This window comes from Carassius carassius, chromosome 24 (assembly GCF_963082965.1).
Source record: "Carassius carassius chromosome 24, fCarCar2.1, whole genome shotgun sequence".
Classification (NCBI taxonomy): Eukaryota; Metazoa; Chordata; class Actinopteri; order Cypriniformes; family Cyprinidae; genus Carassius; species Carassius carassius.
In genome coordinates, this window is record NC_081778.1 from 29,454,926 (window position 1) to 29,481,648 (window position 26,723).

Consider the following 26,723-nt stretch of genomic DNA (forward strand, 5'->3'; position numbering starts at 1 on the left):
TAAAAACAAATAAATACCACATTTATTTCGATAACTAGATGTGAATCACTGAATTAACTAATTAACCAATTAATTATTTTTCAAAATTGCAAATTAAACAAAGATTGGAGTACGTTTTAGAAGAAAATACTACTTCAGTCTAAGAAATTGAACTCAAATTTAAACCAAATTTACTTCCAAACTAGATGCAAATCACTAAATTAAACATGAAAAGTATTTGCATGTAATAACAATTAGGATAACAGCATTTAAAATGTATGCTTTTCAAAGAACTATTACTATTATTTTTGAAATACATTTCACACTAAAATACAGTTGCAGTCTTTCCATTTCATTTGCCGTTTCCAATTATTTGTGTATAATACATATAATAAATAGTTTGTATTATAATGTGCAGCAGGCTTTAAGTAGTACACTACTACTCCATTCAGAACATACAGTGAATATATACATAACTCAGTAGCCTGTCGTCACTGAACTCGAATGCAAACATGGAGACTTGTCAAACTCTGGACGTCCAAGCAAATGAGAGCAGCTGACCACGTACCCACACACCTTGGAAGAGGTGCACTCCATATGCGCCGTCCACCGCCCAGGCAAGTGATTTCTCGAGCGCCCTGCAGGCGATAACCAGGGTCACAGGAAAACATCAGAGTGTCGCCGATGCCAAATCTGCCACCACTGTGCCGGCCAAACTGGGGCACACCAGGGTCCTCACATGGCTCCAAATCATATTCTGAAAAAGCAAAAAGTTTAGCTGGAAACTTAGTTGACCTCTTTGCGGGTGCATTATGTTATACAGGCTGAACTTTATTGTATTCTAAGACTTACTGTAATATGGCTTTGTAGGATGTGACTAACATGTAAACTGTAAAAACCAGGACTTAGTTATGAGCCCTTTGGCTCTATTCCGAACCCTAGTGGGCCGTTGACATAGGCAGCATTTTTAAGGAATAGTTCTCCCAGAAATGAACATTTACACACCCTCGGGCAATCCAAGATGTAGATTTGGAGAAATTTAACATTGCGTCACTTTTACCAATGGATCCTCTGAGGTGAATGGGTGCCGTCAGAATGAGAGTACAAAGAACTGATAAAAACATCACAATAATCTACAAGCAATCCACACCACTCCAGTCCATCAGTGTCTTGTGAATTGAAAAGCTGTGTGTCTGTAATAAACAAATCCATCAAGACGTTTTAATTTCTGGGTAAAATAAGAGTCCCCCATCCACAATATTGCTTTCTCCAGTGAAAAAGTCATCTTGCTTGAATCAAGAGAGAAATATGCACAGATCAAGCACTGTTTGCAAACAAAGACAGTTCAAAACAGCTCTAAAAATATATGTAGGCAGAATTTGATGTGAGAGACAACAGGAGATTTAATTTTTCACTGAAGGAAGTGTTATTATTGATTATTACTGACTTATATTTTGGTAGCGACTGTTAAGGTGCCTATATATTTCTTAAAAACAAGCAGGTTTTCACAAGATGTTAACTGATGGACTTGATTGGTGTGGATTACTTGTGGATTAATGCAATGTTTTGATCAGCTGTTTGGACTCTCATTCTGATGGCACCCATTCACTGCAAAGGATCTATTGGTGTGCACTGGTAAAGCTCAATTTCTACAAATCTGTTTCTGATGAAGAAACAAACTCATCTCCATCTTGGATGGCCTGAGTACATTTTAATATAAGCTGTTTTAGGCAAAAAGTTAGTTTTGAGTTCTGAAACTTAAAGAAAGTTTTTATAGTACAATTACCTTTTATATGTCAAAAGATCAAGGGAATTTTGATTTCTCAGTTCTTAACCGCTTTAACCCTCTGAGGTTCGAGGTGATTTTGGGGCCCTTGAGATGTTTTGACATGCCCTATACCATTAGTCAAATACCATTAGCTTAGCATCAAGCTTATGTCCCATGCTAAAGTCCTATTGACATGCATTTGCTAGAAGAATTATCACAGCAGTTATTAAAATGTTTTGAAATTTGTTCCTGATAAATGATACGCAGTTCTTCTTGTTGCTTTATTTTAGCATGGTACTTCAGTCTTTATATTTAAATAATGTCTCGTGTAACATCACACCATGATTCACAGAGTAAACAGAGAGTGAACATTTACCCTCAGTTATTTGCAAGCACTCAAACGTTCAATTAGAGCTATGATAGCAACAGTGTGAATCATTTACACATATGTAAATGATATGCAGAAACGGTTAGTGTATAATCGCAGCTGCGGTTTCAATTAGAACTTGGCGCAATGAGTGGTTGATGGCAATGACATGAATTGCTTGTTTGTCACTTCATCTGAGCTCTAATATCATATATTCAAATCTATTTAGAAACTCAATGTGTTCAGCATATGAGCGCTTCCAGCTTGTCACTCCGAAGCTGTATAGAAAATTGAATAGATTTCATATTATGTAAAGATATCAGTTCTCGTTCCTGAACTTTCAACATTAAGGTTGGAATGCTAATGGTGGAAAGCTTTTGTCTGCATTTTCATGCCTGATACTTTTTGCAATATGCATGTCTGCTTCTGTCAATCCCCCATCAATATTCAGTACCAGAAAAAGGTCAAACGCTGTTTTAATCAGGTAATATATATTAGGCTAATACAGGAACTTGGCTTCTGGATGGTTGTATGGGTATTCATAACTCCAGTGCTTAATTAATGTATATGATGGCTCAAGTAAACATGAGCCAAACCCTATGGGGCTCTTCTCACAAATTGGCTTTCTATCAGAACAACATGTCCTCCAACAATGTATCATGCTGACCTAAAAGAAATAGTTCAGCCAAAAATCTCTCTAACTGGAAGGTTGGTTTTCCCCCATATAACCAATATTGTTTCAGTATCATAGATATACAGTACTATTATAGTTTTTGTAATATCTTAAATTAGATTTTATTAATTTATATTTATATTTATAAGGAGCATTACAAGGCATAAGTAAAGCATTAAAACTACTTTTATAATGAATTACATATAAAGGCTTTAAGTAAAGCATTACCAAAAATGGCTGTAACCAGTCATGAACAGAGATTTGGGGCAACTGCTTTAAAATACTGTTGGCTTCCTAGCGGTTTCTCGACTATGAGCTAATATTTAGATGTCAAATAGGTTTCTTTTCCACTTTTACGCCAAAAGGTACATCAACTAATTCCATTAGACAGCAGCCCAGTTTAACCTAGTGCCCAGTGGGTATCTGCGGTGACCGTGCAGCGCAGCAGGATGATCCAGTGGGGATCTGTGACTAATGAAAAACGCAGCCCAAAGCCAGCTCTAATATCAGCCAGCAGTTCACCGCTACAGTCTGATGAGAAGACTGCCGGCAACACTGATAAGTCTCAGACTTTCAATAAACCACTGAGACAAACTCAAACTGTTGCCGATTGATTACCTTTATCAATGTACCAAACACCATCTATATCTAATTGCTGCAAGGACTTTTCATAGAAACATGCTCGTAGGAGCTGATGACGATAACAGCAGCTCTTGTCCTATAATAACCTTTGATATTATCCTCAGATTAAGATTCGGATGATAACGGCTATTACTTTCGTTAAGGAAAAAAATTATTATGTACATTATTGAACTGTAAGCAAAATTTTGCGCTGTAAAAGTTTATGTAAAAGTTTGCAATTTTTTAGGAAAGAATGGGTTTATAATTTCACAATTTAGGTAAAAATGGTTTTACAAACAATCTGCACAGAAAATTGTGTAGCTCAGTGTTTATCTAACTTGTCACACTGAACTGATTAAATCAATTTATGTGAGAATGGTTTCATGAATGATTTACAGAAAAATTAGCTTTGCTCAGAATAGCTGGCACTGTTCGCAAACTGTTACAAATCGAATGCAACATTTTACATAAAATTGGGTGTATTGCAGATGCTTTCTATCAAAACGGTGCGTGTCCTTTAATAATGCATCATGCCAACCTTAAACGAATAGTTTAGTCAAAAAAAACAACAACATTTTGTTCTGTTGATGATTTCTGACCTTTTTTAGAGCTTAGTTAAATGGGAAAAAGCTATTTAAAAAATATTCAAAGTTTTGCTCAAAGAAAAAAAAGTAACAGCATATAAGCTTATAGTGACATTGGGATGCACAAAAAAATGCATACTTTTAATTTCAGATTAACATTTTTTTAGAATGTACTGCTATTTGCAAATAAACTAAAATAAAAAAGGGGAAAAAACAATAAACGAATAAATAATAAGCTATGAAGAATATTAAGAATAATAACAATAGTAAAAGAACAACATTAATAATAAAATCAAATAGGACACTGATTATTTTACCTGAGAAAGAGATGTTGAAGCCCTGAAAGGAGATGGAAAAGTCTGAGATGAAGCGAAGCTGAGCCTTGAAGTTGCCGTACAGCCCGGCATTGACTGGTGGGGGTCGCTGTGAACCGGTGAGCCGGGCGAGGGGCCGCGCAAAACTGCCGTTCTCCGTCAGGAGCAGATAGTCATGGTGATCCTCCAGGTGAAATGCATGAAACATGAACTGCACACCTGAGAAGAAGAGGCATCAGACTTCTTCAACAGGATACATCATGTCAAAAGAAATGACTTGGATTATTTAAGGAAACAAGGTGTGAGAGGAGAAATTATGGCTGTGTATTTGAATACATTAAGGATAAAGAAGCTAATCATATAATGCTGTAAACTACATAGGGAGCCCTATTACTATAATAATATGAAAGGTTACAATTAACAACAGAGTACAAAACATTAAATTGCAATGTATTATATAGATGTAACAATTAACACTCAAATTTTCATAAACATGTAAATTGAACATAAGGCATTTTTATATCAACTAAATCTAATCATAAAATGTTTCAACTCCAGTTAATTCTTTAAATAATTAAATAATAATTTTCACAGTGGCCAGATTAACTTAAACATTTATTAAATAAGACATCACAAGCAGGTAATGTAAAACATAAATTATATATATATATATATATATATATACACATATATACACACACACACACACACACACACACACTCAATGTTTTTCTTCTGTGCACTCATTAAATAAATAAAAATACACACTTGTATCTGTTCACTGACACCTTAAAAAATGATCTTTGATGGATCTAATGTCAAATGCAAGCTCTCATTTTCTTCTGACAGCACATGAAGAATTCTCCTGGGTGCGTACCTTTGCCATGGCTGACCTCCAGAGTCCACGTGCAGTTTAATGAGTTGGGATAGAGCTCTGGAAAGCCAGGAGAGAGGATGATGCCCTCTGGGCCCAGGACATCGCCTCCGCATAGAGCTGCAGGAAGACATGTGTGGAATCTTAAAAAAAAAGATCTGAAACTTTACAGGAAGCACATATGCAGCTGTTACAGCTGATACACATATGCAAGTGTATCACTTTTAGTGCTCCGCATTTTTTAGAGACTTGAGCAGGAATTCTGTTGAGATAAGCAGGGTTTAGCTGAGGGAATTCAAAGAGCAGGGTAACCTTCACTGGAAATAAAAAATACCACCGAAAGGTTAACGAGAGTATCGAGAACTTCTTCTACTTTGAGCTACTTTCCACCTGCCATTGTCTCCAGAAAAGGTCACAACCACTTTACTTTGTCTATGAAAGTTTTTCTAAGAACATGAGTGAGTGCTACTGTCCATGCAAAACTCTCTGCCATGCTGCTAGGAGGTTATGGATGTTTGCATGAGCATTGCTATTCTTTTCAAAGTGGTTGCTCTCTGGCTTAGGTCAAAAGAGTCCAACTACAAGTCTCAATGACATTCTTCATCGATGGATGTCTATGCATTTATTTTCACACAAACAGTGCAGGAAGAGTTACGTTTAAAACAAAAGCAATAATGACACTGACAATGGCCTAGTGAACAGTCCTGCCCTTACATAATAGAAGTTTATTCAAGTGTGCTATTAGTATACTTCTTTTAAACAAAAAATAGGGAAGTATGCTTTTAGTTAACTTTTTATGTACTTCTCAGAAATGGGCTTTATGTACTCCTCAAAAATATACTTAAAATGACATTTAAGTATACTTGACTTATACATACAAAAAGTCTAAAAATATATTTGAGCTATACTCCTAGAATCTGTGTTTTCATTATTATATGGTAGAGGGCACTAGTACACATCTTCTGCACAGAGTTTCCAAAAAAACTCAAGTGAAAAAGAAAAAAGAAACAACAGATACTAACACATATAATCTAACATGATCATGTGACATGAAACTGTAATGTTATGGAATAAAATGTCGACTGATAAAGAGGTAATAATTACAGTCAAGTTTGGGGTGTTGATCGACTCCATCTTCTTTTTGATTATCATTCTGAATCCAATTCATAGTCTTTTTACAGCTTTTTGTTCAAAATGTTATTTCTTTATTTTTTTATGAAAATTAGCCACATTCAAGTGTTTTAAAAAAAAAGAATGCATGAAGCTAGAATAAAATGTTTTTGTTTCCAAGCAGATACCCTGTTATTCCTTTAGATGTTTAGGGTTAGGGTTAGTATGTTCAGATATTCATATAACAAAATATATACAAATTCAAACCTATATAGGGACATAGTAGTATACTTAAAGTATGATGTAAAGTTCACTTAAAGAAAGAAACTTATGAGTATACTTGCAGTATAAAGCTACTAAACTAGTAGTTAACTGAGACTATACTTCAAAGTGTACAACGTATTTAATTAGTAAACTATCAGTATAAGTTCACTTTTAGTATAATTGCAGTACAAACTTCAAACATAGAGGTAAACTAGTTGTGTACTCAAAGTTTGCTACTGTTATACTTAAAGTATACAGTACTTTTATATACTAGAAAGTACATTCAAGACATTCACATGCATTGTATAAACTCATGCTGACCAGTCAGCAATTTTACTGATTCAATTTCACCAGGACTGGTTTTAATCAGAACTGAGGATTCCTGCTGTCAGAGAAATAGTTTTAGATGAGATGTATGTTTGCAGTCTGAATTGAATGTGATGAGAATTATTACATGCATGTGCAGCCAGACTTAAATTACAATGCTACTGAATATTCTTGAAATCGTTATGAATGTCGAAATCAAGGAATCGTTTAAATGAGCAGCGTTATTTAGTCTATTAATTAGTCTAATTGAGATGACAGCTTACCGTCACATGTCGGCAGAGGGTGGCTCCACCAGTGGTTCTTCTCACAGACCAACTGCTCCTCGTGGCTCAGTCTGTATCCGGGCTCGCAGCCAAACCACACCACCGAGCCGATGGCCAAGTCCTGCCCGTAACGCATCCCATTTATGGGCACACCAGGGTCCAAACATGAGTGAGTGTCCAGAGTGACGCCTGAAGCACAGCAAATGCAAAATTAGAGATTATTTCATGCAATTTAAAGGTCATTTACAGTTTCATTTTATTGTGCATTAAAAACAAATGTACAGTTTGGGGGGACACTATGTAAACTTACCAAAAATGTTATTATTTCATTTCATTTAATTTCATCATTTTATATTTTAAATGATTGTTTGTTAATGTGAGTTGCTGTATCACTATCAAATTAAGCATTGCATTTGGATTGTATGCAGCTGAGCTGAAATGATTTGACAATGTGAATGCATTTTTTTGTCAAGCTAATAAAGCATTAAATTAAAAAAGCATGAAATAGGAAGAGAAAAAAGACAGAATAGGCAAGAAATACAGAGAGTGAGAAAGAATACTACAAAGAGAAATCCTCAAGCTGTTTGCTTGTGAGGAGAGACAGATACGATTCAGGTAGAAATATCATTTTCTCAGGCAAAAGACACCCAGTCAATAAAGACGGCTGACTCACTTTCATAAAAGAGCTTAAAGCCACTGTTAGAGCGACTGTTATCGGTGGTGAACAGAAGATACAGGAAGTTGCCGCTGCTGAACAGGAACTGAGGGACTTGGGTGCCATTTAGAGAGGCGATTAGGGGCGAGAGGAGATTAGGCCCATCGTGAACCTCTAGAAAGTCATAATTGAGTTCTGTCTGGAACCTGCCGAGAAAAAAAATAAAAAAAACTGATCAAAGAAAAGAGATTATAAAAATTACAAAGTGAAATGTGTTTCTATCCAAACACACACAAACACATCATCATGGCTGCTCAACTGTTCCTCATTGACCGCCTCTTTTAATGAGAAGTCACAGGCACAGCCAGTGTTCATTCTGCTGTTTATTGATGGGATCAAACCAATTTGTGATGTCCGAATAAACACAGAACTGCCGCAGTGAGCCTGCTTTAATGGAACAGTTGAGCTAATAATGAAAATACGGTCATTTACTAACCCTCATGTTGTCCCAAACCTGTGTAGCAAAATAACACCTTTTACATAATGCCCTAGTTTCTCTCTTCTAAACAGTGAAAGCACATAATAATAATAATAGTAAGGGACTGAAAGCTCCAAAAATAGCATAAAAACAACCATCATTTTGATTACTATAAATTATGCAAGTTACTCATAAGACTTACACCAGATTCCAAGTCCTTTAAAATTATGTTATTATTGCATGACAAGTAGAGCAAAATGTAATGTATTTAATTTAAAATGAAAACTATAAATTGTGTGTGTGTGTGCATATATATATATATATATATATATATATATATATATATATATATATATATATATATATATATATATATATACATACATACATACATACATAAGTATGCACTCTGTAAATTAACTATATGTAAAAAATTATAAAAGACTGTGAAATATCAAGAAATATCAACAAAATCTGGCATATTGAATCTTAATGCCTAATATAGGAAATTCCGATCTGAGAGCTAAAGTTAGTGGAACAATTAATTAAATAATGAATTTGTCTATTTCTCACACAAATGACTTAAAATAATAAATCAGCCACATGCACTACTTTTATGATATCTTTAATATATATATATTTTTTTTTTTTGTTTTTGTTTTTTTTTTGCCCACATTCTCATTCATTTCATAGAAAAGAGCAGCCAGCTCATTTCTCATATTATCTCCTTTTGTATTTTACAGAAGTCCTACAGGATTGGCATGCACAAGGGTACGTAAACGATGATAGAATTGAAATGTTTTCAGTGAAAAGCCAAAGCAGAGGTGTCAACCTCACTGCCGGAGAAACACAATCTCTGCTCGCCCAGTCGAGTCCTCTGCTTTTGTGAGCATCCGCTCCCAGGAGACCGTTATATCAAACTCCAGATCTGATGCTATTTCAATGCCCTACTCAAGGGAAGCATTGCATTGCTAATGAAATGAAGTCAACCATTTTTAACTAGATATAGATTAATTCCACTTCCCTTTCACAGACGGCCTCGATGGGCACCACGCTCAGCGTTAGATTTATACAGCAAACAGCACGCGTATGGATCAAGCCCGACGACATAACACTATGTAATAATTTATATAGACATTAATGGTCACTGTCTCACTTGCATTCTAGGTCTATATGCTATGACAAACATTACTCGGAAACAATAGCATTCTTCAGACATTTCTACATGTGAACTTTGCCGCGATCAGCTAAGGATTATGATTCAATTACATTAGACATTATACTTTATTAACTCGGCAGAATGTTCCACTTATACTTTATAAAAACCCACGCAGCCTTCACACCCAAAGGTCCCCAGAAGAAGATTGCTCTGAATATGTTGCTACTTCTGCTATTTCTAACCATGATATGTGCTGAAATGATTTGTCCCCTTGGAGAGCTGATGCCTCCAGACATGAATCAAATAATGCCTCTGTGTGTTGCTATTCTCAGAGCTATCCAACAGACCTGTCAAAGCTTATCTTGATGGAGCGTCCCACCTCGGCCTCGATGACCCACTCACAGCTCAGGGAATCTTTGTAGTAGCCGGGCCACCCCGGGGACAGAATGACTCCCACCGGAGCGGTGAAATGGCCTCCACAGGGCGCTGCAGGAAACATTTTATGTACATGGCAGCAGAATGTTTATAAGAACACTTCTATTCAGCAAAGAAACCTCATCTTATCAACTGTTTTTGCAGTATGGTGTCTCTGAATGTCTTTGGAGATTTAAAAAGTTCTTGATTTAAAGGAGCTGTAAGCTATTTTTTAATAAGACGCACAAAACGCTCCTGTTACCTGAGAGATTTCACTAAAATAAGGGTCTTGAGAAATCAAACCAGTGTTTGTAAACAGCAGGAAAAAAAGAGCGAGGAGAAGGAACCACACTTTATCCATTCAGAAACACTTTATGCATGTCAATCAATTTGCATAATTGGTCAATTTGGTTTTGCATTCCCACTTATCTCTAAGACAGAAGCATTTGGTAACTAGCCTAAAACTTCTCATTTAAGAGAAAAATCGGACTCTTGTGATTGTCAGTGATTTTTTAAACATGGTAAACGGCATGCCTGTTGAAAAAAAAAAACTATGGAGTAAATAAAAGGACGAAAATTTGAAAAATGGCTGCTTATAGCATCTTTAATAAATAAGGTTCAGATGCCAATGTTTTGGTGCATTCAATCCTCATGGGAAGTTATTATGTATTTATGAGTTAAGAAGTTGCAATTACAAAATCAGCTTCTAGAATTATTTTTTTTATAAATAAAAAGCACATTAAAAAACATTTTTCAACCGTACAAATTGGTGAATACAAAATGATGAATAAAAAGGTAAAACCAGCCCAAGTTAGCTGGCTGATCTTAGCTGGTCACACCTTGTAATAGAAATTTTAGCAGGCTGGTTATAAAGGATTTTCAGACACTTATTTTAGCTCCCCAAATAAGTAATTCCAATCATAAACCAGCTAAGACCACCCAATCAGCTGTTTTAGGTACTCAGCTTAACTTTAAGCGAAATCAGTTTAACGTACAGACTCTTGTTTGATGCATGCAAGTAATATTTACATCATAGCTTGTGTTTACTGAATGTTTTTCACAAATTTCTTTTGTACTGGTGATAGAACAACTCAGATATTAAGTGGAACTAAGCCACTTTCCTATGAGTTCACGTGATGCAATTTAGATAATTTCGACAATCTTTCCAAAAAACATCCAAAGGCTATTGTTTCCTGAGCTCAGCTTTGATAACCTTTATTCCACAGAAAAGATTAGAAGACACAAATACTTTTGAAACATACCTTCACATTTGGGGATCAAACCACTCCACATCACCTTTCCCTCCTCCAGCTCACACACAATAGTATCTGAGCCTTGAGTCTTTATGAAGCCCTCCTCACACACCACTGAGATGGAGCTTCCCAGCTGGAAATTATTACCAAAGCGCTTGGCATTCATAGGCACTCCGGGATCTGGGCACTCATTGTGTCCAAACGCTGAACAAATAACGTCAAAGCAGAGAGCTTGTTACTTGCAACGTGAGTTACTTAATGAAATGGAAAGGAAAGAGAGAATACATAATGGAATAACAAACTGAAGGAAACAGAGGATTGTGGGTAAACACTATGGTCCTATACATCGTCGCACAAGGATTTGAGGATTATTTTGGCTGAGCTAATGGTGTGATGTTCAGCGAACAGGATTAAGTTGTTTGATGTTGGTGGATAAACGGCTTATGAATTAAATTGAGGAAAATATGTCCTTCCATATGTCCTACTTGACGGCTGTTCTGAATCTGATTGAAGACAATGCTTCGCATGCCAAAGATGTTGTTAGCAAACACTAAACTTTTTAAAACTATTAATCCTTTTATTCAAGCTTCACACACTCTCAGTTTAGAACAGCCTATAATAAACACACACACACTCACACACATATATAGATAGATAGATAGATAGATAGATAGATAGATAGATAGATAGATAGATAGATAGATAGATAGATAGATAGATAGATAGATAGAGATAGTACAGTATATATTAAGTATTTATGTTGTGACTTATTTTTAAAAACTATTTTTATGAAAATATTAAAATGACAAAAAGACATAAATAGCATGCAAAGTATGCTAGCATGATGAAAAATCAGCCTTGCTATCACAAGAAAAAATTGTAGTTTAAAATGTATTCTAATAGAAAACATTTTTAATTATAACAAATATTGCACATTATTGCTGTTTTTTACTGTTTAATCAGAACACAGTCTTAACCTCTGTGTGAAAACCCAAATAGAAGCACTCACTACTGTATGTGATGTTGAATCCACGACCGGACATCGAGTGGTCAGCCTGAAACTCCAGCTGGAGGATGTTGGAGTTGCTAGTGAGGTGTGATGGTACTTCTGCCCCAGAGAAGCGTCCCAACACCGCAGCATCCACCAGCTCCCCGTCCCTTACAGTCAGGAAGTCGTAGGGGGGCTCCAGGTCGAAATCATTGAAGGCCAAATGGATGCGGCTGCCTGCTTCGGCGATAATCAGCCAGACGCAGTTGAGGTTGTTGCCATAACCTTCTGGATAGTCTGGAGACAGAACCGTTCCCATGGCAGCCGTGAAGTTGGACATACAGGGAACTATTAGAGGGAGGAGATGCTGATCAGATACATGAAGGTCAAAAGCAGCAAAGACTAATCTAAATTCATTTTAAAAGGCATCAAATTTGGCTAAAATCACATAGCTGCAAGTTAATCCAAGAAACTACAAGCAAAACCACTGTCTTTTTCATGCACTGGCCAATTTAGAGATTTTGTGCTGATTTGGTTTCACAATAGTTCTTTTTTTTCAGAATAGTGAAAAAAAAACATCCAAACTACACATTTTAGTGTTATTTTTATAACACTTTATCTCTTTGCATCTGTAGATATCAATTTTAAGCAATATATATGAAGGCCATTTTCTCGTTCCTCTCTGTTCTCTTTTTTAATATTATAATTTTTTTTTATGAAATGTGCCAGAAATCTCAATTTAGTCTCCAGTTGGTGATTGAAAAAACAATGAAATACTACAAAATATTAATAAAAGATAGTTAACGTAAAATGTATATATATATATATATATATATATATATATATATACACATAAATAAATAAAACAGTATATATATGTGTATAGAAATGCAGAAAGTTTCCTGTGAGGGTTAGGTTTAGGTGTAGGGTTGGTGTAGGGCAATAGAAAATACGGTCTGTACAGTATAAAAACCATTACGCCTATGGAGAGTCCCCACAAGGATAGCTGACCAGACATGTGTGTGTGTGTGTGTGTGTATGTGTGTGTGTGTGTATGTGTGTAAAGTGAAAATGAAATTAAATATTATAAATATTATAACAGTACATAATACTTAACATTTCTATTTCTATTTATACATACATGTATAAAATACATACATTTTATATTTTGCACCTATAAATTTAATTAACAATACATATCTTTGAAAGCTACGGAGCCCTGCACATGACATGCAGGAAAAAATATATGGCTAAATCGTGTGCACGAATTACTAATTCTATCCCTCAATGTACTAAAACATGCACACGATTACTATTGCGTTCCCTCGATTTACTATTTCATTCACTCGATTTATGAAATACTATTTATGAATACAATAGTAATCGTGTGCACGTTTTAGTACATTGAGGGAATGTATTAGTAAATTGTGTGCACAATTAATTTTTTTCTCGCATGTCATGTGCGGGGCTCCGTAGAAGTGAGTTTTGTTTTTGTTTTGTTTGTTTGTTTGTTTTTCTCATGCAGTAAGCAAGAAATCGGTTTCAGCAGTACTTAAAAAATCTTTCTGCTTTTATTCCTATCTATATTCCAATACATTTTACTGAGAGGTTTGTTCATATATTATTCACCTGATATATAGTATATTTTTTTCTATATTTGAATAACTTCAACAGCACTTACATTAAAATTTACAGTATCATTCCTATTTATATTCTGATGGTTTTCAGAGAGGGTTTTGTTCACATATCATTTGCCTGATTGATAAAACATTTAATGCATAAAATGATGCTGAAAATCTTTTAGTTTTATTTATTGTTTGGGCTACTGACAGTATTTTCTGATTCATGGAGTGAATAATAATTTTTGTAAAACTCCAATATGACAACCAAAGAAAACAAGAACCTGGCTTTACAGAATATTCAAATTCTGTTCTGGAATTGTTTATGAATGAATGCATATTTAATTATATAATGCCTCATATGCATATTTAAACAATTTCAGAACTGCCAATACAGAACAATTGTATGCACCTGTTTCCTTGAGGGATTATTGTATTGTAATGGAGGAAGTAATTGTGTTAAACTGCACAACAGGGCACATTGGGAATGTTAAAACTATTGAAATGGTATTGCTCTTTGGTGCTGTTTGCTTGTCGGTCTCTCAGAGAATTGTCATCATATATGTAACGGCGGGGTGGTTGTTTTGTTTACACACACCGACATAAAACCTCTTTACATCATTTCATTTAGACCTGTCTCACTGACTCTGAGAGATTCAACGGGTCGTCAGCACTCATCTTCGTAATGAGCTCGTGAGGATGGATGGAAAACTGTGGTTATAAATTACTTTCTGAACTTACAAGGCTTAATGTACCTGAAGAGAGCTAAACGTTAGTATTTCCCATTCATCTTAGTCGCAGTTGGCAGGATAATTACATCATGTCAACATGGACTGGTGACATGTCCATGTTATGATCCCTTAAATGCACTGCACATAGTAATTATGACTTCTTAGCTCTTATGAACTTTCTAGAAGGACTTGTGCTGGCCTGGCTTTCAAGTCTTGTCAGAATGATTGTACGTACAGTATAATGGCAAAAATGTTTAGCAATAGCAATATTTAACTCTGGATCACCTTTGAGCGATTATCTTTTTTCTTTTTTTACTTTGATATATAATATCATGGACTTGTTAATGATACATATCCAGAAGACAAACTACACACTACCAAAAATTATTATTATTATTTTTTTTTTTTTTAAGAAATGAATACTTTTTCAGCACAGATGCATTACATTTGTCAAAAGTGATAGTAAAGACAGCAATAATGTAACAAAAGATTTCTATTTCAAATAAAGGCTGTTCTTTTGAACTTTATATTCATCAAAAATCTCTGGTTTCCACAAAGATATTAAACAGCCCAAATGTTTTCAGAATTGATAATAATGTTTCTTAAACAGTAAATCAGAATATTAGAATCATTTCTGAAGGATCATGTGACACTGAAGTAACAATGCTGAAAATTCAGCTTTGTATCACAAAGATAAATTATATATATATAAAACAATATATATATATATAATATATATATATAATATATATATATATATATATATATATAGTTAAAATGCAATTTTATTTTCGCCAATTTAATTTCAGTTAAAGTTATTTATTATATATATTTTTTATGGATTTAGTTACTACAATAACCCTGGTTTCCAGAAGTTTGAATTTCAGTCTCTTCTTCATGCAATGTTATTCTTCATTTAGAGAAATTTGGTTATTTTTTGTAGCTTGACAGGATAAATCACCCTCAACTTTCATTGCCTGAATGAGAGGGAAAAAATGCTCAGATGTTTTGTTTTGTTAAAAAAGAAAAAAAAAAAACATTTCTATTTTGAAGCGTAATGTAGTAAGTAATGATAGAGAACCGTCTAGCAGCACTTACATATACAGATGGGGATGTTAGCAGACCACTGATTGTTATTCTGACAGGAAATCATTTTTTCACCAATGAGCTCAAATCCGAACTGGCATTCGAAGCGCAGTACGTCTCTGTTGGAGAAGCCCCCGCCCTCTCGGAGTCCATACAGAGGGATTCCAGGATCCCCACAACTTTCCTTGTCAATTTCTGTAGGTAGGCAAGAGAGACGAGAAGAGAGAGAAAAACAGCAGTAAAGCTTTTGAGCCAACAGAGTGATTTATGTGGGTACTCTAAGAAGCTGAGGCAGAGAACAGACTCACCTTTATAGTTGATCTTAAAGCCAATAGAGCCCACACTTTCATCAGACTGCAAATGCAGCCACATTTGATGGGTCATACTGACGATGAGGTCAGGGACGAAACTGCCCGTTAACCTGTCCATGCAGAGTGAACAAAAGAACATAAGAGTCTGTGAGTTCAGAATACAAAGCACTAGGTTGGCGGTACTATGCTATAATAATGCTTTCAGATGCCAATACTATGGTACAGTACTGAATAATTACTATGTTTAAACACAGTGGTATTTTTATGGTAGTCAAAGATTAGGGGTCGGTAAGATTTTTTAAATATAAAATAAATATGTTCTATGTATATGTATGTATATATATATATATATATATATATATATATATATATATATATATATATATATATATATATATATATATATATATATATATATATGCTTATACCAAAGTTGCAGTTATTTGAAAAAAGTATCTATTTATATACATTTTATACTGTATTTTATTCCTGTGATGCGCAGCTGAATTTCAGCATCATTCCTCCAGTCTTCAGTGTCATATGATCCTTCAGAAATCATTCTAATATGCTGATTGTTGCTCAAGAAACAATTATTATTATCAATGTTGAAAACTGTTTTGCTGTTTAATATTTTTGTGGAAACTATGATACTTTTTCTCAGGATTCTTTGATGAATAGAATGTTCAAAAGAACAGCATTTTAATCAAGTATTCTGCAACAATGTTAAAGTCTCTACTGTTACTTTAATTTAATGAATCCTAAATAAATAAAAGTTTTTTTTTTAAGACCCCAAATCTTTGAATGGTAGTGTACTGTATATCCAACAATATCATATAATAGCCATGGTATTTATAAAATAATAATAATAATAATAGTATTACCAAAAAAAATTTAAATTAAATGAAAAGTACCAAGCTTTTGGAAGTGTCCAACTTAAAATATGATATTACCCTGGTATTATGTCCAAAACATAAGTAATGTTAGTAATGCTGTAGTACTTTTTTTTCTATTTGAATTCACTTTGTGTTTTCATGTATTTCAAAAACACCATGGTAGCATCCAACACCACAGTATTACCATGATGCTTTTGTTTTTGTTTTTGTTTTTAAATCATAGTATAACCTGTCAGGATTATAGTCTGTTTTGGTTTAGGTTTTTTTGGCATTTACTCTATTCCTGTCGGCCTAATTTCCTGGCTAGTTTTCTAATTAGTCCCACACTCCTGTTTCTATTCTCCTCGATTACTCTCCTCGTGTATTTATGCTCCGAGTTTCCTTTGATCCATTGTCTGGTCTCGTTTACGCATACTATTATGTGAATGTGCATTGACTTCTGTTATTTTCTCCTGGATTATTAAAGTATTTTCTAGAGCTATTTCTGGATCGTGAGTGGTTGATATAAACATTTTTACATGGAACATTCCCAAAAACAGGGTAATGTCATAGTACTTTTTTGTATTTTATTGTACTTTGGAGTCTAAATCATACTGTCAGGTACTTCAAAAATCACCACGGTAACATCCACAACCCATAGTACCATCACAAAATGCATAGTATTAGCATGTTACATGCCAACATGTGCATTACAGACCGTGATTTTTGGACACTGTGCTATAATAATTCCATGGCACTTTTATGCAAAAGTGCTAAACCAATTTGACCAACACAAACCCGAAAAACGGCATTTATTGAGCTTTACAGTATGAATTAGTGCTCTGGCAGTGAGTGTCTTTTTTCCTTGAGGAACACTCCGTAAGCATTCAGTGGATCATAGCTGGAACAGAGCCAGGCAAATGCACCAGAAAACAGCACAGACCGTCACCAAAGTGTGTCTGCCCAAGATACCTGGAGACATACGGCTGACGGTGAAAAGAGGTGGTGAGGGGAGGTGGACGGAAAAGCATGTTTGTGAGGGAGAAAGGTACAGCTGGAGGATTTGTGCCTGTGCGGTTTTTATGGTTTTATGGCTTTCATGCTGTTGAAAAGGATAACTGCTGCAAAGCTGAACAAAATGCAAGATAAAAATAAAAATAACCTCTGGAGTCATGGTCAATGGACTCATTTTAAAGCGGTGGGGGGTCTGGATTTTCTTTGGTCTTTCAAAAATAAAAGAAATGTAATGTAGTATGCACATATATACCAGAAACGAGTGGCATGCCACAACTTGTCTAACTTCAGCACTTAATTTTCTCTTTCTGTCTGAAATAAAATGATTTTATTCACAAATCACATGTGTAAATTGCCTGCTATTCATTTTTATTTGTTATACATTTTTTAAATGTTTATGCATGGTAAATGGTTAGTAAAACTAAATTGAGACTTGTTGGTGCAAGAAAAAAATGTAAATGTGAGAAAAGAGACATAATGGTCCCTATAAAATATTATAGCTGCAAACTAACGGTTGATGTGAATTATTCAAGATTATTTATTTATTTATTTTTCAGCTAAAATACAATGTACAAATGTTTTAAAAGAAGAAACACATACTTAAGAAACCAAATTGCATAATATATTAAGGCCTTGGATTTAGTATATTTCTCTCATTCTATTGGCAAACAGTTCTTGTTTTAAGCATGAATACAAATCAGTGAAGTCTACAAACATTTTACTGATGAGAAAGGAAAAATATACTGAGTTTAAGGCCTTCATTTCTTATATCTTGAATATCTTGAGCATATGTTGTTTCTCAAGTAAATTTATCTTTATTGAGGGATTTGGGATATTGCAACTAGAAAATTAGATAAAATACTGACTGAGATTATTTTTTTTTGTTGTTGTTATTTTTATTTTTTATTTTATTTTTGCACTGCACGGTACAGAAGACAATCATGCAACTTCAGAATAATATTGAAATCATACACTTGCATGATTGTTTGCTATGAATCTTATTTGCTACATATTTTAATGATGTTATTGCATGGTAACTGGTCATGCAAAACTAAATTGTGAATTGGAAAGTGAAAAAATATGAGAAAATGCAATTTAAATTCCATTTAAAATATCCAGATAATCTTAAAACAAGAAACATTTATTTGAGAAACCAGATTGCATAAGATATTAAGACCTTGAATTAACTTTGGTTTTCTTACTCCATTGACAAACAATTTTAATTAAAATGACTGAGGTTTATAAACCGTTTGCTGATGGGTAAGGAAAAATATAGTTCAAGGTCTCAAAAGACTTATCTTAAGCATATTTTGTTTCTCAAGTAAATTTCTCTTGAGATAAAGATGCTTCTGGAAAACAAGACTGAAATGTTTTTTGCAGTGCAATACTGAAAACACTCATGACACATAACTTCAGTAGATCCCTGAATCTTACACTTGTATGATTGTTTTCGAGTCGCCAACCTCTCCACCGTCGCCGACAGTCAACGTATCGTATCCCAGCTCCAAGTCGAACTCTTCGAAATTGATTTGAATAACCTGCGATGGGAACAAAATCACTGAATTAGCATTAGAAGTCTTTGTAACGGAACGCCACTCGAATCAATGAAGCACCTTGACCGGAGGGATTTCTCCATATGCTCTCTGTTACGGAGAATGAATAGTGTGCATTTCACACCGTCTTAATTAAGTTTCTCAGAACTAGAGCGCTTCAGACATCATCAAATATAAATGATACACACTATTCTCAATAAATAAGATATTCATGAGCTCACCGGGGCCAGCACTTGGCTGCAGCATATGTCGCCTGTATGTTTCAGCTCATTTGCTCATACCCTCTGCGGCCCCATTGAAAAATTCAGCGGGGGCAATGCATCAATTACCCAACAAATCATTTGCATAGTCCAATGGATGTTGAGTAAAACAAATTTCTGAGAGTGCTTTCAATCAGCGGCTCTAGCTCGCAAGTAAACATTGGAGAGACTTGCTCCGGTTGTTCCGTGTTATTTCAAATGCTCACTTGTACATTAAAGGAGTCATGACCCACAATTTTCACTTTTCCACGAGAATCAATGTATGTTATGATTGCCTAACGATTATACACTGGCCGGGAAGCCGATATTTAAAAGTGAAGCGTTTGTTTACCTCAGGGTATGTAAAATAGCCCACGTGCACGCGCACTCAAATACGAGATTTTGATTTCTTCCCCGTCTTGACGTCAAGACGGGGAAGAAATCAAAATCTCGTATTTGAGTGCGCGTGCACTATAGGATATACCATATATGGACACAGCAGCAGGAAGCTCGCCCCTTCCCCTCTCCCCCTCATATTCAGTCGCGAAAGACGCTGGAGTAGTGCACACGTGAGTTGCTCTGTGGTTGACTGCCAGAATCAACATGTAAATGTGTTTTCTCTACCAAGAACGGACCTATCAGAGACCAGTGGATTAAATTCATTTTTAATGACGGGGTTCCTTCAACCCTTCCACTGGCTTATCGTTACGTGTTTGTGCTAAACATTGTACGCCGAAATCCTTCACAAATTTGGGGCAATATCAGGCGAAGTTGGCATCGAAGCTCGGGAAAAGCGCCATTCCAACAAAATTACCTGCAATTGAAACGGTAAGACTGTGTTTTTATTGCTCTACTGTGTGTAACAAACAGCATAACTGCTAATGCAGCTATTGTATGCTATTGCGTCTGTCACTAGACAAATAAACGAAAGACTGGAGGTGAAGTAATTATTTATGTTCCCTGTAAACGGACTGCAAAAACGGACTTTTGACTGCATTATAATGATTTCTTAATTCAGAATATGATCAAGATTGCGTAGGTTGATGTGTTCGGGGAATTTGCCAGTTAATAGTAACATTTAAAGCCCCTTAAATGAACGAAATGACTCGAAAAAAGATTTGTTCATTTTGATGAACTAGTTTGAACAAGAGAGTCTGGCGTTGCCAGATTGGGTGTTTTTTCCGCTACATATTAAGTCCGGTTTACGGTGTGTTTTAGGTGAGTTTTCGTCTGGAAGGCTTTATAGAAATCTGGCATCCTACTAAACGAAGTTAAACTGAGAAAGAGCGTGGCGTTCACAGACACCAGAACGAACGACTTCACAATAACGTTCACCTGGCAGTAATGCGGTACGTTCAGTTCATGTTCGCCCAAAATATGAACGAGTTCATGAACTATCGGTCAATGAACGCGTCCAGGCACAACTCTGGCGGGAGCATTAGCTTCGAGGTATGGGGAATGGCTGCTAACGTACTTTGCAAAAAACAAATGACTGAGATCATCATGAATTTGGTTATTGATTATTTATTGCCTAATGCTTACATGAGGCCCCGTCTAGTTTGTGTGTGTGTGTGCTCACGTCTTATATTTGTGTGTGTGTGCTGTGCTCACGTCTCATATGAGTAACTTTATGTGCGTAGATAGTTCATATACATGTATGTGTGACTAGTACTTAGTATATATGCAAGCGTGTTTCATATGTGTGCGTGAATGAAGTTTGATTTAAGCCCTAAACGGCGCTGGCCGGGAAGCCGGTCGCGTTCATTCACAACTTGCGCCATGATGTCAGTTTGTAATGATATGCTAAAGCATTACCTGCGGTGTCAACCCCCCTCCTTCCTGCAACCAATCAACGTGCTCCTCATTTGCATTATTATAATGACCGTCCACGACAGCCAAAATATCGCATCAGATCTCGCGAGACAATAATGCCTACAGAGATAAGGGTCTGAGGAGCTCTGTTTATTTTTTTTCCAATTTTCTTTTTTAGAAGGGCCTGAAAGACTATAATACAGCCGTAGGTATCCAAGGTAATACGAGGGTATGACTCCTTTAACAACGAACTGTTTGCATAAACACCCCCTAGTGTGCGTTTGGAAACAGCGGGGAGCTGCTGTTGTTCACTTTTAGTTAGACACCATGAATACCGGCCTTCTGGCACTTTTATGGCACACGTACATGAGGTATATGGGTGCTTCCTCAGTGACTGCCACTTCTATGTCTCGTGGGTTGATTTTTATTAAAAGATTTTAACTTGGCTTCTTTGTTAAATGAAAGTCACATTAAAGTCTTGGAAAGTTTTCACCAAGCCCTCTTGCTGCTTTTCAAATACTTCTCTTTTATGCTGTCCCAAAACCAGACTTTTAAATATTAAAATATGAGGGGAAAAAACATTCACAAAATATGAAAGAAACATGAATTTGTACATGTCATAAAACTTTCAACAAAGAACAAAAAACAAACCATTAGAATATGCACACTACATTTTTTTAAGTTTGGGGTCAGTATGATTTTTTTTCAGGGGTTTTCAAAGATATTTCCAAGGCTGTATTTATTTGATCATTTACTTGATCAAAAACAGCAATATTGTGAAATAGTATTAACATTTAATATGGCCCTTTTCTATCTGAATATATTTTAAAATGTAATTTAAAACTGTAAACATGTGATGGCCAATGCTGCATTAATCTGATCAAAACTGCACTAAAACAATAATATTACCAAAAAAAATTATATATATATATATATATATATATATATATATATATATATATATATATATATATATATATATATATATATATATATATATATATAATAAAGCTAATTTCATAGCTATCAATATATTTATAAATATTATTCTTAATCATAAATATTTATATATTTATGATTAGGAATAATATTTATAAATATATTGATAGCTATGAAATTAGCTTTATTGCAAGACAAAGGAGTCAGACAGAATGTATTCAAAACCCAGTTTGAAATGTGATAGAAACTGCATTGCAGTTTAAATTGTTCATTTATATATATATATATATATATATATGTATATATGTGTATATATATATATATATATATGTATATATATATATATATATACATATGTTTAAAATAACTGCTTGTCATTTGAATATATTTTAGAAACTGCATTGCAGTTTAAATTGTTTATTTATTTTTTTCATTTTTTATGACATAATTCTCCTATGAGATATAAACACCCACATGCTGTTGAAGAAAAATCCACATACTGTATGTGTGCACAGCTTACAGGAGGTTCATACAGCTCTTACACTGATATGATTAGTGGTTACTAATGAACACAATCAGGTAACCATAAGAAAGTCCTGCTTAACTTCATATATTAACTTTATTGTGTTAACACAATAATAATGCCAATGAGCTGCCCATGGGTCTTCGGAAAACGCAATAAAATTTGAACTTTGCAATTATGTCGGGTGAAGATAAATGAGGCAATAATGTTATGCGTGTTAGGGCTCATTTACATTTCTCACCAGAGGAAAGCTCAGATTCAGCAGCAATTGAGGACACAAATCAGCTATTTGCTGGTTGTTAATGGCCTGGCATGAAATAGATTTTAAAAAAAATAAAAAACCTACTCCTGAAATGTGGCGTCTGTGGCAAGACCTCATGGAAAACTACAGTAAATTGCATATATTTTATACATATAATAGCAAAGAATCTAAATCAGAATTGCATTATTTGAGGTGCTGTAGGGGAAGATGATGTTTTCATTGATGAGATCTAATCTGTCTTGCACAATGGGGCACAAGAGTCAGGAGAGCGATTTCAGTCCTAATGTGAGATACTGATACCCCATCAGGAACCGCTCACAATGGCAGGTTTACACAGGTTTAAAAAAAAAAAACACCCGGTAAAACACCGTAAACAGTCACATTACATTAAAAGATATAAACGTATGTATATACATTATATATGTTTTTAATACTGTAAATGAATAATACGAGAATGTTGGAATCAAAAATAAAAAAATTACATGACTGTAAATGCCTTTTTTTTTCTTTACTTTTGAAAACTATTTAAAAACCAAAACACCCCATATATATATATTGTATTAAATGTGTAATTTTCAAATACAAGATATTGACTTTCACAAAAAAAAAAAGCCTTTGGTTTAATTCAATAAAATAAAATAAAATAATATATCATTAAATATTTTTGATAAATTAATATTTTTAAACAATTCATACTTAAATAATTGTATTACTGAAAATGCATTTAAAAACTTGTTTCAAATGCCAAAACACCTACAGCTACTACAGCTATGGTAAGCATTATAAAACAATTTAAACATTTTTTCTTTATTAAATGCGTAAAGTATTAGATATTGTTTTCATAAAAAAATCATTTGATATGATTTTGTTTGATAAAACAAAAAACAACATTAAATGTGTATTTATTTATTCATTTTTTGCTAAATTAATATTACATTTATATTTAAATTGCTATTTCTGCTAAATTAATATGTATAGAAAAAAATATATTTTTTAACAAATAAAATACATGGCAATACAATGGCAGGCTTCCAACAGCGCAAACCTAAAGAAAAGCATCTCGAAAAAAAGAAATAAATATTATCACACAAGAAAAATTTTATCACTGTAAATTATTTTAAAAAGTGACCATGGTTTGAAATACCAAAACACCATATTTACTAAAGTTATAGTTTGTTTTGTAAACCAAAAAAGAAAAAAAGAAGTATAAAATCACATTGGAACTTTATTATTATTATTATTATTAAATGTCATTTTAAGATATAAGATGATACATGTTCATAAAAAGCTTTGGGTTTGAGTCAGATATGGAGCGCTGTGTGTGTCTGCAGTTTATTATTGTACCTTATTGGGGTTACTGGCGGTGATAATCCAAACACACTGCGAGTTGCTCTCATACTGGATGGGGAAATTAGGTGATGTAAACGTTCCTGAGGGGCCAAAGAGGTTCGTCCCACATGTTTTCACTGCAAAATACAGAAATACAGAGAAGAACTCATTTATAATGAATAAGAGAAGGCAAGACAAGCCAGATTTATTTCTATAGCACATTTTATACACAATGGTAATTCAAAGTGCTTTACATAAAAGAGAAGAATATAAATCCAAACAATAAAACAAGAAATTAAAAAAAAAAACTTTTAAAATGATTTAAAAGGTTTAAAATGAATTTAAAAAAGTTAAGAATAGAAAACTATTATACATAAAATACAGTGCAATCAGTTCAGACATCGCACAATGCTCATTCAATAAATGCACAGCTAAACAGATGAGTTTTGAGTCTAGATTTAAAAATGGCTAATGTTTTAGCACATCTGATCTCTTCTGGAAGCTGATTCCAACTGCGTGCAGCATAATAACTAAAATAAGATGTTTTGTTTTGTTTTGTGTGAACCAGGTTTATATTCAGTGAACATATCTGCTATGTATTTTGGTCCTAGGTCATCGAATGATTTATAAACAAGTAAAAGTACTTTAAAATCAATCTTAAATGAAACTGGAAGCCAGTGTAAGGACCTGAGGACTGGTGTGATATGCTCAGATTTTCTGGTTCTAGTCAGAATCCTGGCAGCAGCGTTCTGGATGAGCTGCAGCTGTCTAATGGTCTTTTTGGGAAGGCCGACGAGGAGCCCATTACAATAGTCCACCCTGCTGGAGTTAAAGGCATGAACAAGTTTCTCCAAGTCTTGACTGGAAACAAAACATCTAATTCTTGCAATGTTTTTTAGATGATAATATGCTGATTTAGTTACTGCTTTGACATGACTACTGAAACTAAGGTCTGTCTCCAAAATCACACCAAGATTCCTGACTTGATTTTTAGTTGTTAGACCCAAGAGTCAATGTATGCATTCACCTTGAGAACTTCATATTTGTTTCCAAATGCAATTACTTCAGTTTTTTTCTTGTTTAACTGAAAAAAGTTCTGGCATATCCAGCTGTTAATTTCATCAATACATTGGCAGAGGGAGTCAATTGGGCTGTAGTCATTTGGAGATAAGGCTAGGTAAATCTGGGTATCATCAGCATAGCTGTGATAGGCAATTTGGTTCTTTCTCATTATTTGACTTAGTGGGAGCATATACAGGCTAAACAAGAGCGGTGCAAGAATTGAGCCTTGTGGGACTCCGCAAGTCATGGACGTCCACTTAGCCTTATGCTCTCCTATACTCACATAATAGCCTCTCCCTTCTAAGTATGACCTGAAACATTTGAGTCCCATCCCAGAAAGCCCCACCCAGTTTTCCAGTCTCTCTAGTAGTATGTTATGATCAACAGTGTCAAAAGCAGCACTGATATCTAGTAGCACCATCACTGATATTTTGCCAGAATCAGAATTTAAGCAGATATAATTTATTATCCTAATGAGTGCTGTCTCTGTGCTATGATGCAATCGGAAACCAGGTTGAAAATTGTTCATGTATCCATTTAAGTTTAAGTATTTGTTTAGCTGATTAAAGACTACCTTTTCAATAATCTTGCTTATAAAAGGAAGATTTCATATTGGTCAACAATTTCTCAAAATGGTGTTATCAAGATTGTTCTTTCAGAAGAGGTTTAACAATTGCAGTTTTCAGGGAGTTTGGGAAAGTCCCAGAAAGAAGTGAGGCATTCACCACTTCTTAGAGATCTGATTATAAACAGTTAAGCACCCTTTTGAAAAAAATGAAGGCTATCTTTATAGATGCTATAATGAATTTCAAGTTTTGTCTTCCGCCACATCCTCTCAGTTTTCAGGTCAACAGAAGATCAACAGAGTCTGCAGAAATGCTTGGTGTTGAAGATATAGCCTTCATAAATAGCACAATAGTGATCTCGTTAATGCATCTCTTTCTGACAGAGACAGATCTAGATGCAGTGGAAGCAGAGATCAATATATCAAAGAAAATACAGAAGTGATCAGACAGTGGTCAGATAGTGCTGAATCAGATCAAAAGTGTTTAAAGCAGTTATAATTTATTTTGTAGTTTTGTTTTCTGCTTTACCTATGTGAATATTAAAATCCCCCTGCAATAGCAGAACAGTCAAACTCTGAGGAAATCATTGATAAGATTTCTGTGAACTGTTCAACAAAGGCTGGAGAGTATACTGGATGCCTGTAAATAATGATAAACAGAATGCGTGGAGCACCTTTCGACACAATATCCATAGATGTTCAAAAGACAAGTACT

The 26,723-nt window shown here is 34.6% G+C and overlaps 1 protein-coding gene across 1 annotated transcript in view; it reads right to left on the reverse strand.

The window, feature by feature from the left end:
- Positions 1-26,723, reverse strand: part of LOC132103410 (CUB and sushi domain-containing protein 3-like) — a 173,260-nt gene that overhangs the window by 141,082 nt on the left and 5,455 nt on the right. The window contains exons 5-16 of the mRNA XM_059508491.1: positions 24,397-24,518; positions 19,159-19,262; positions 15,836-15,948; positions 15,540-15,722; positions 12,113-12,439; positions 11,113-11,307; positions 9,784-9,922; positions 7,818-8,005; positions 7,145-7,333; positions 5,184-5,300; positions 4,310-4,525; positions 548-736 (exon numbers count right to left, since the gene is read on the reverse strand). Of these exons, the coding sequence (XP_059364474.1) occupies positions 548-736; positions 4,310-4,525; positions 5,184-5,300; positions 7,145-7,333; positions 7,818-8,005; positions 9,784-9,922; positions 11,113-11,307; positions 12,113-12,439; positions 15,540-15,722; positions 15,836-15,948; positions 19,159-19,262; positions 24,397-24,518 (2,082 nt within the window). The remainder of the gene's footprint in view (positions 1-547; positions 737-4,309; positions 4,526-5,183; positions 5,301-7,144; positions 7,334-7,817; positions 8,006-9,783; positions 9,923-11,112; positions 11,308-12,112; positions 12,440-15,539; positions 15,723-15,835; positions 15,949-19,158; positions 19,263-24,396; positions 24,519-26,723) is intronic.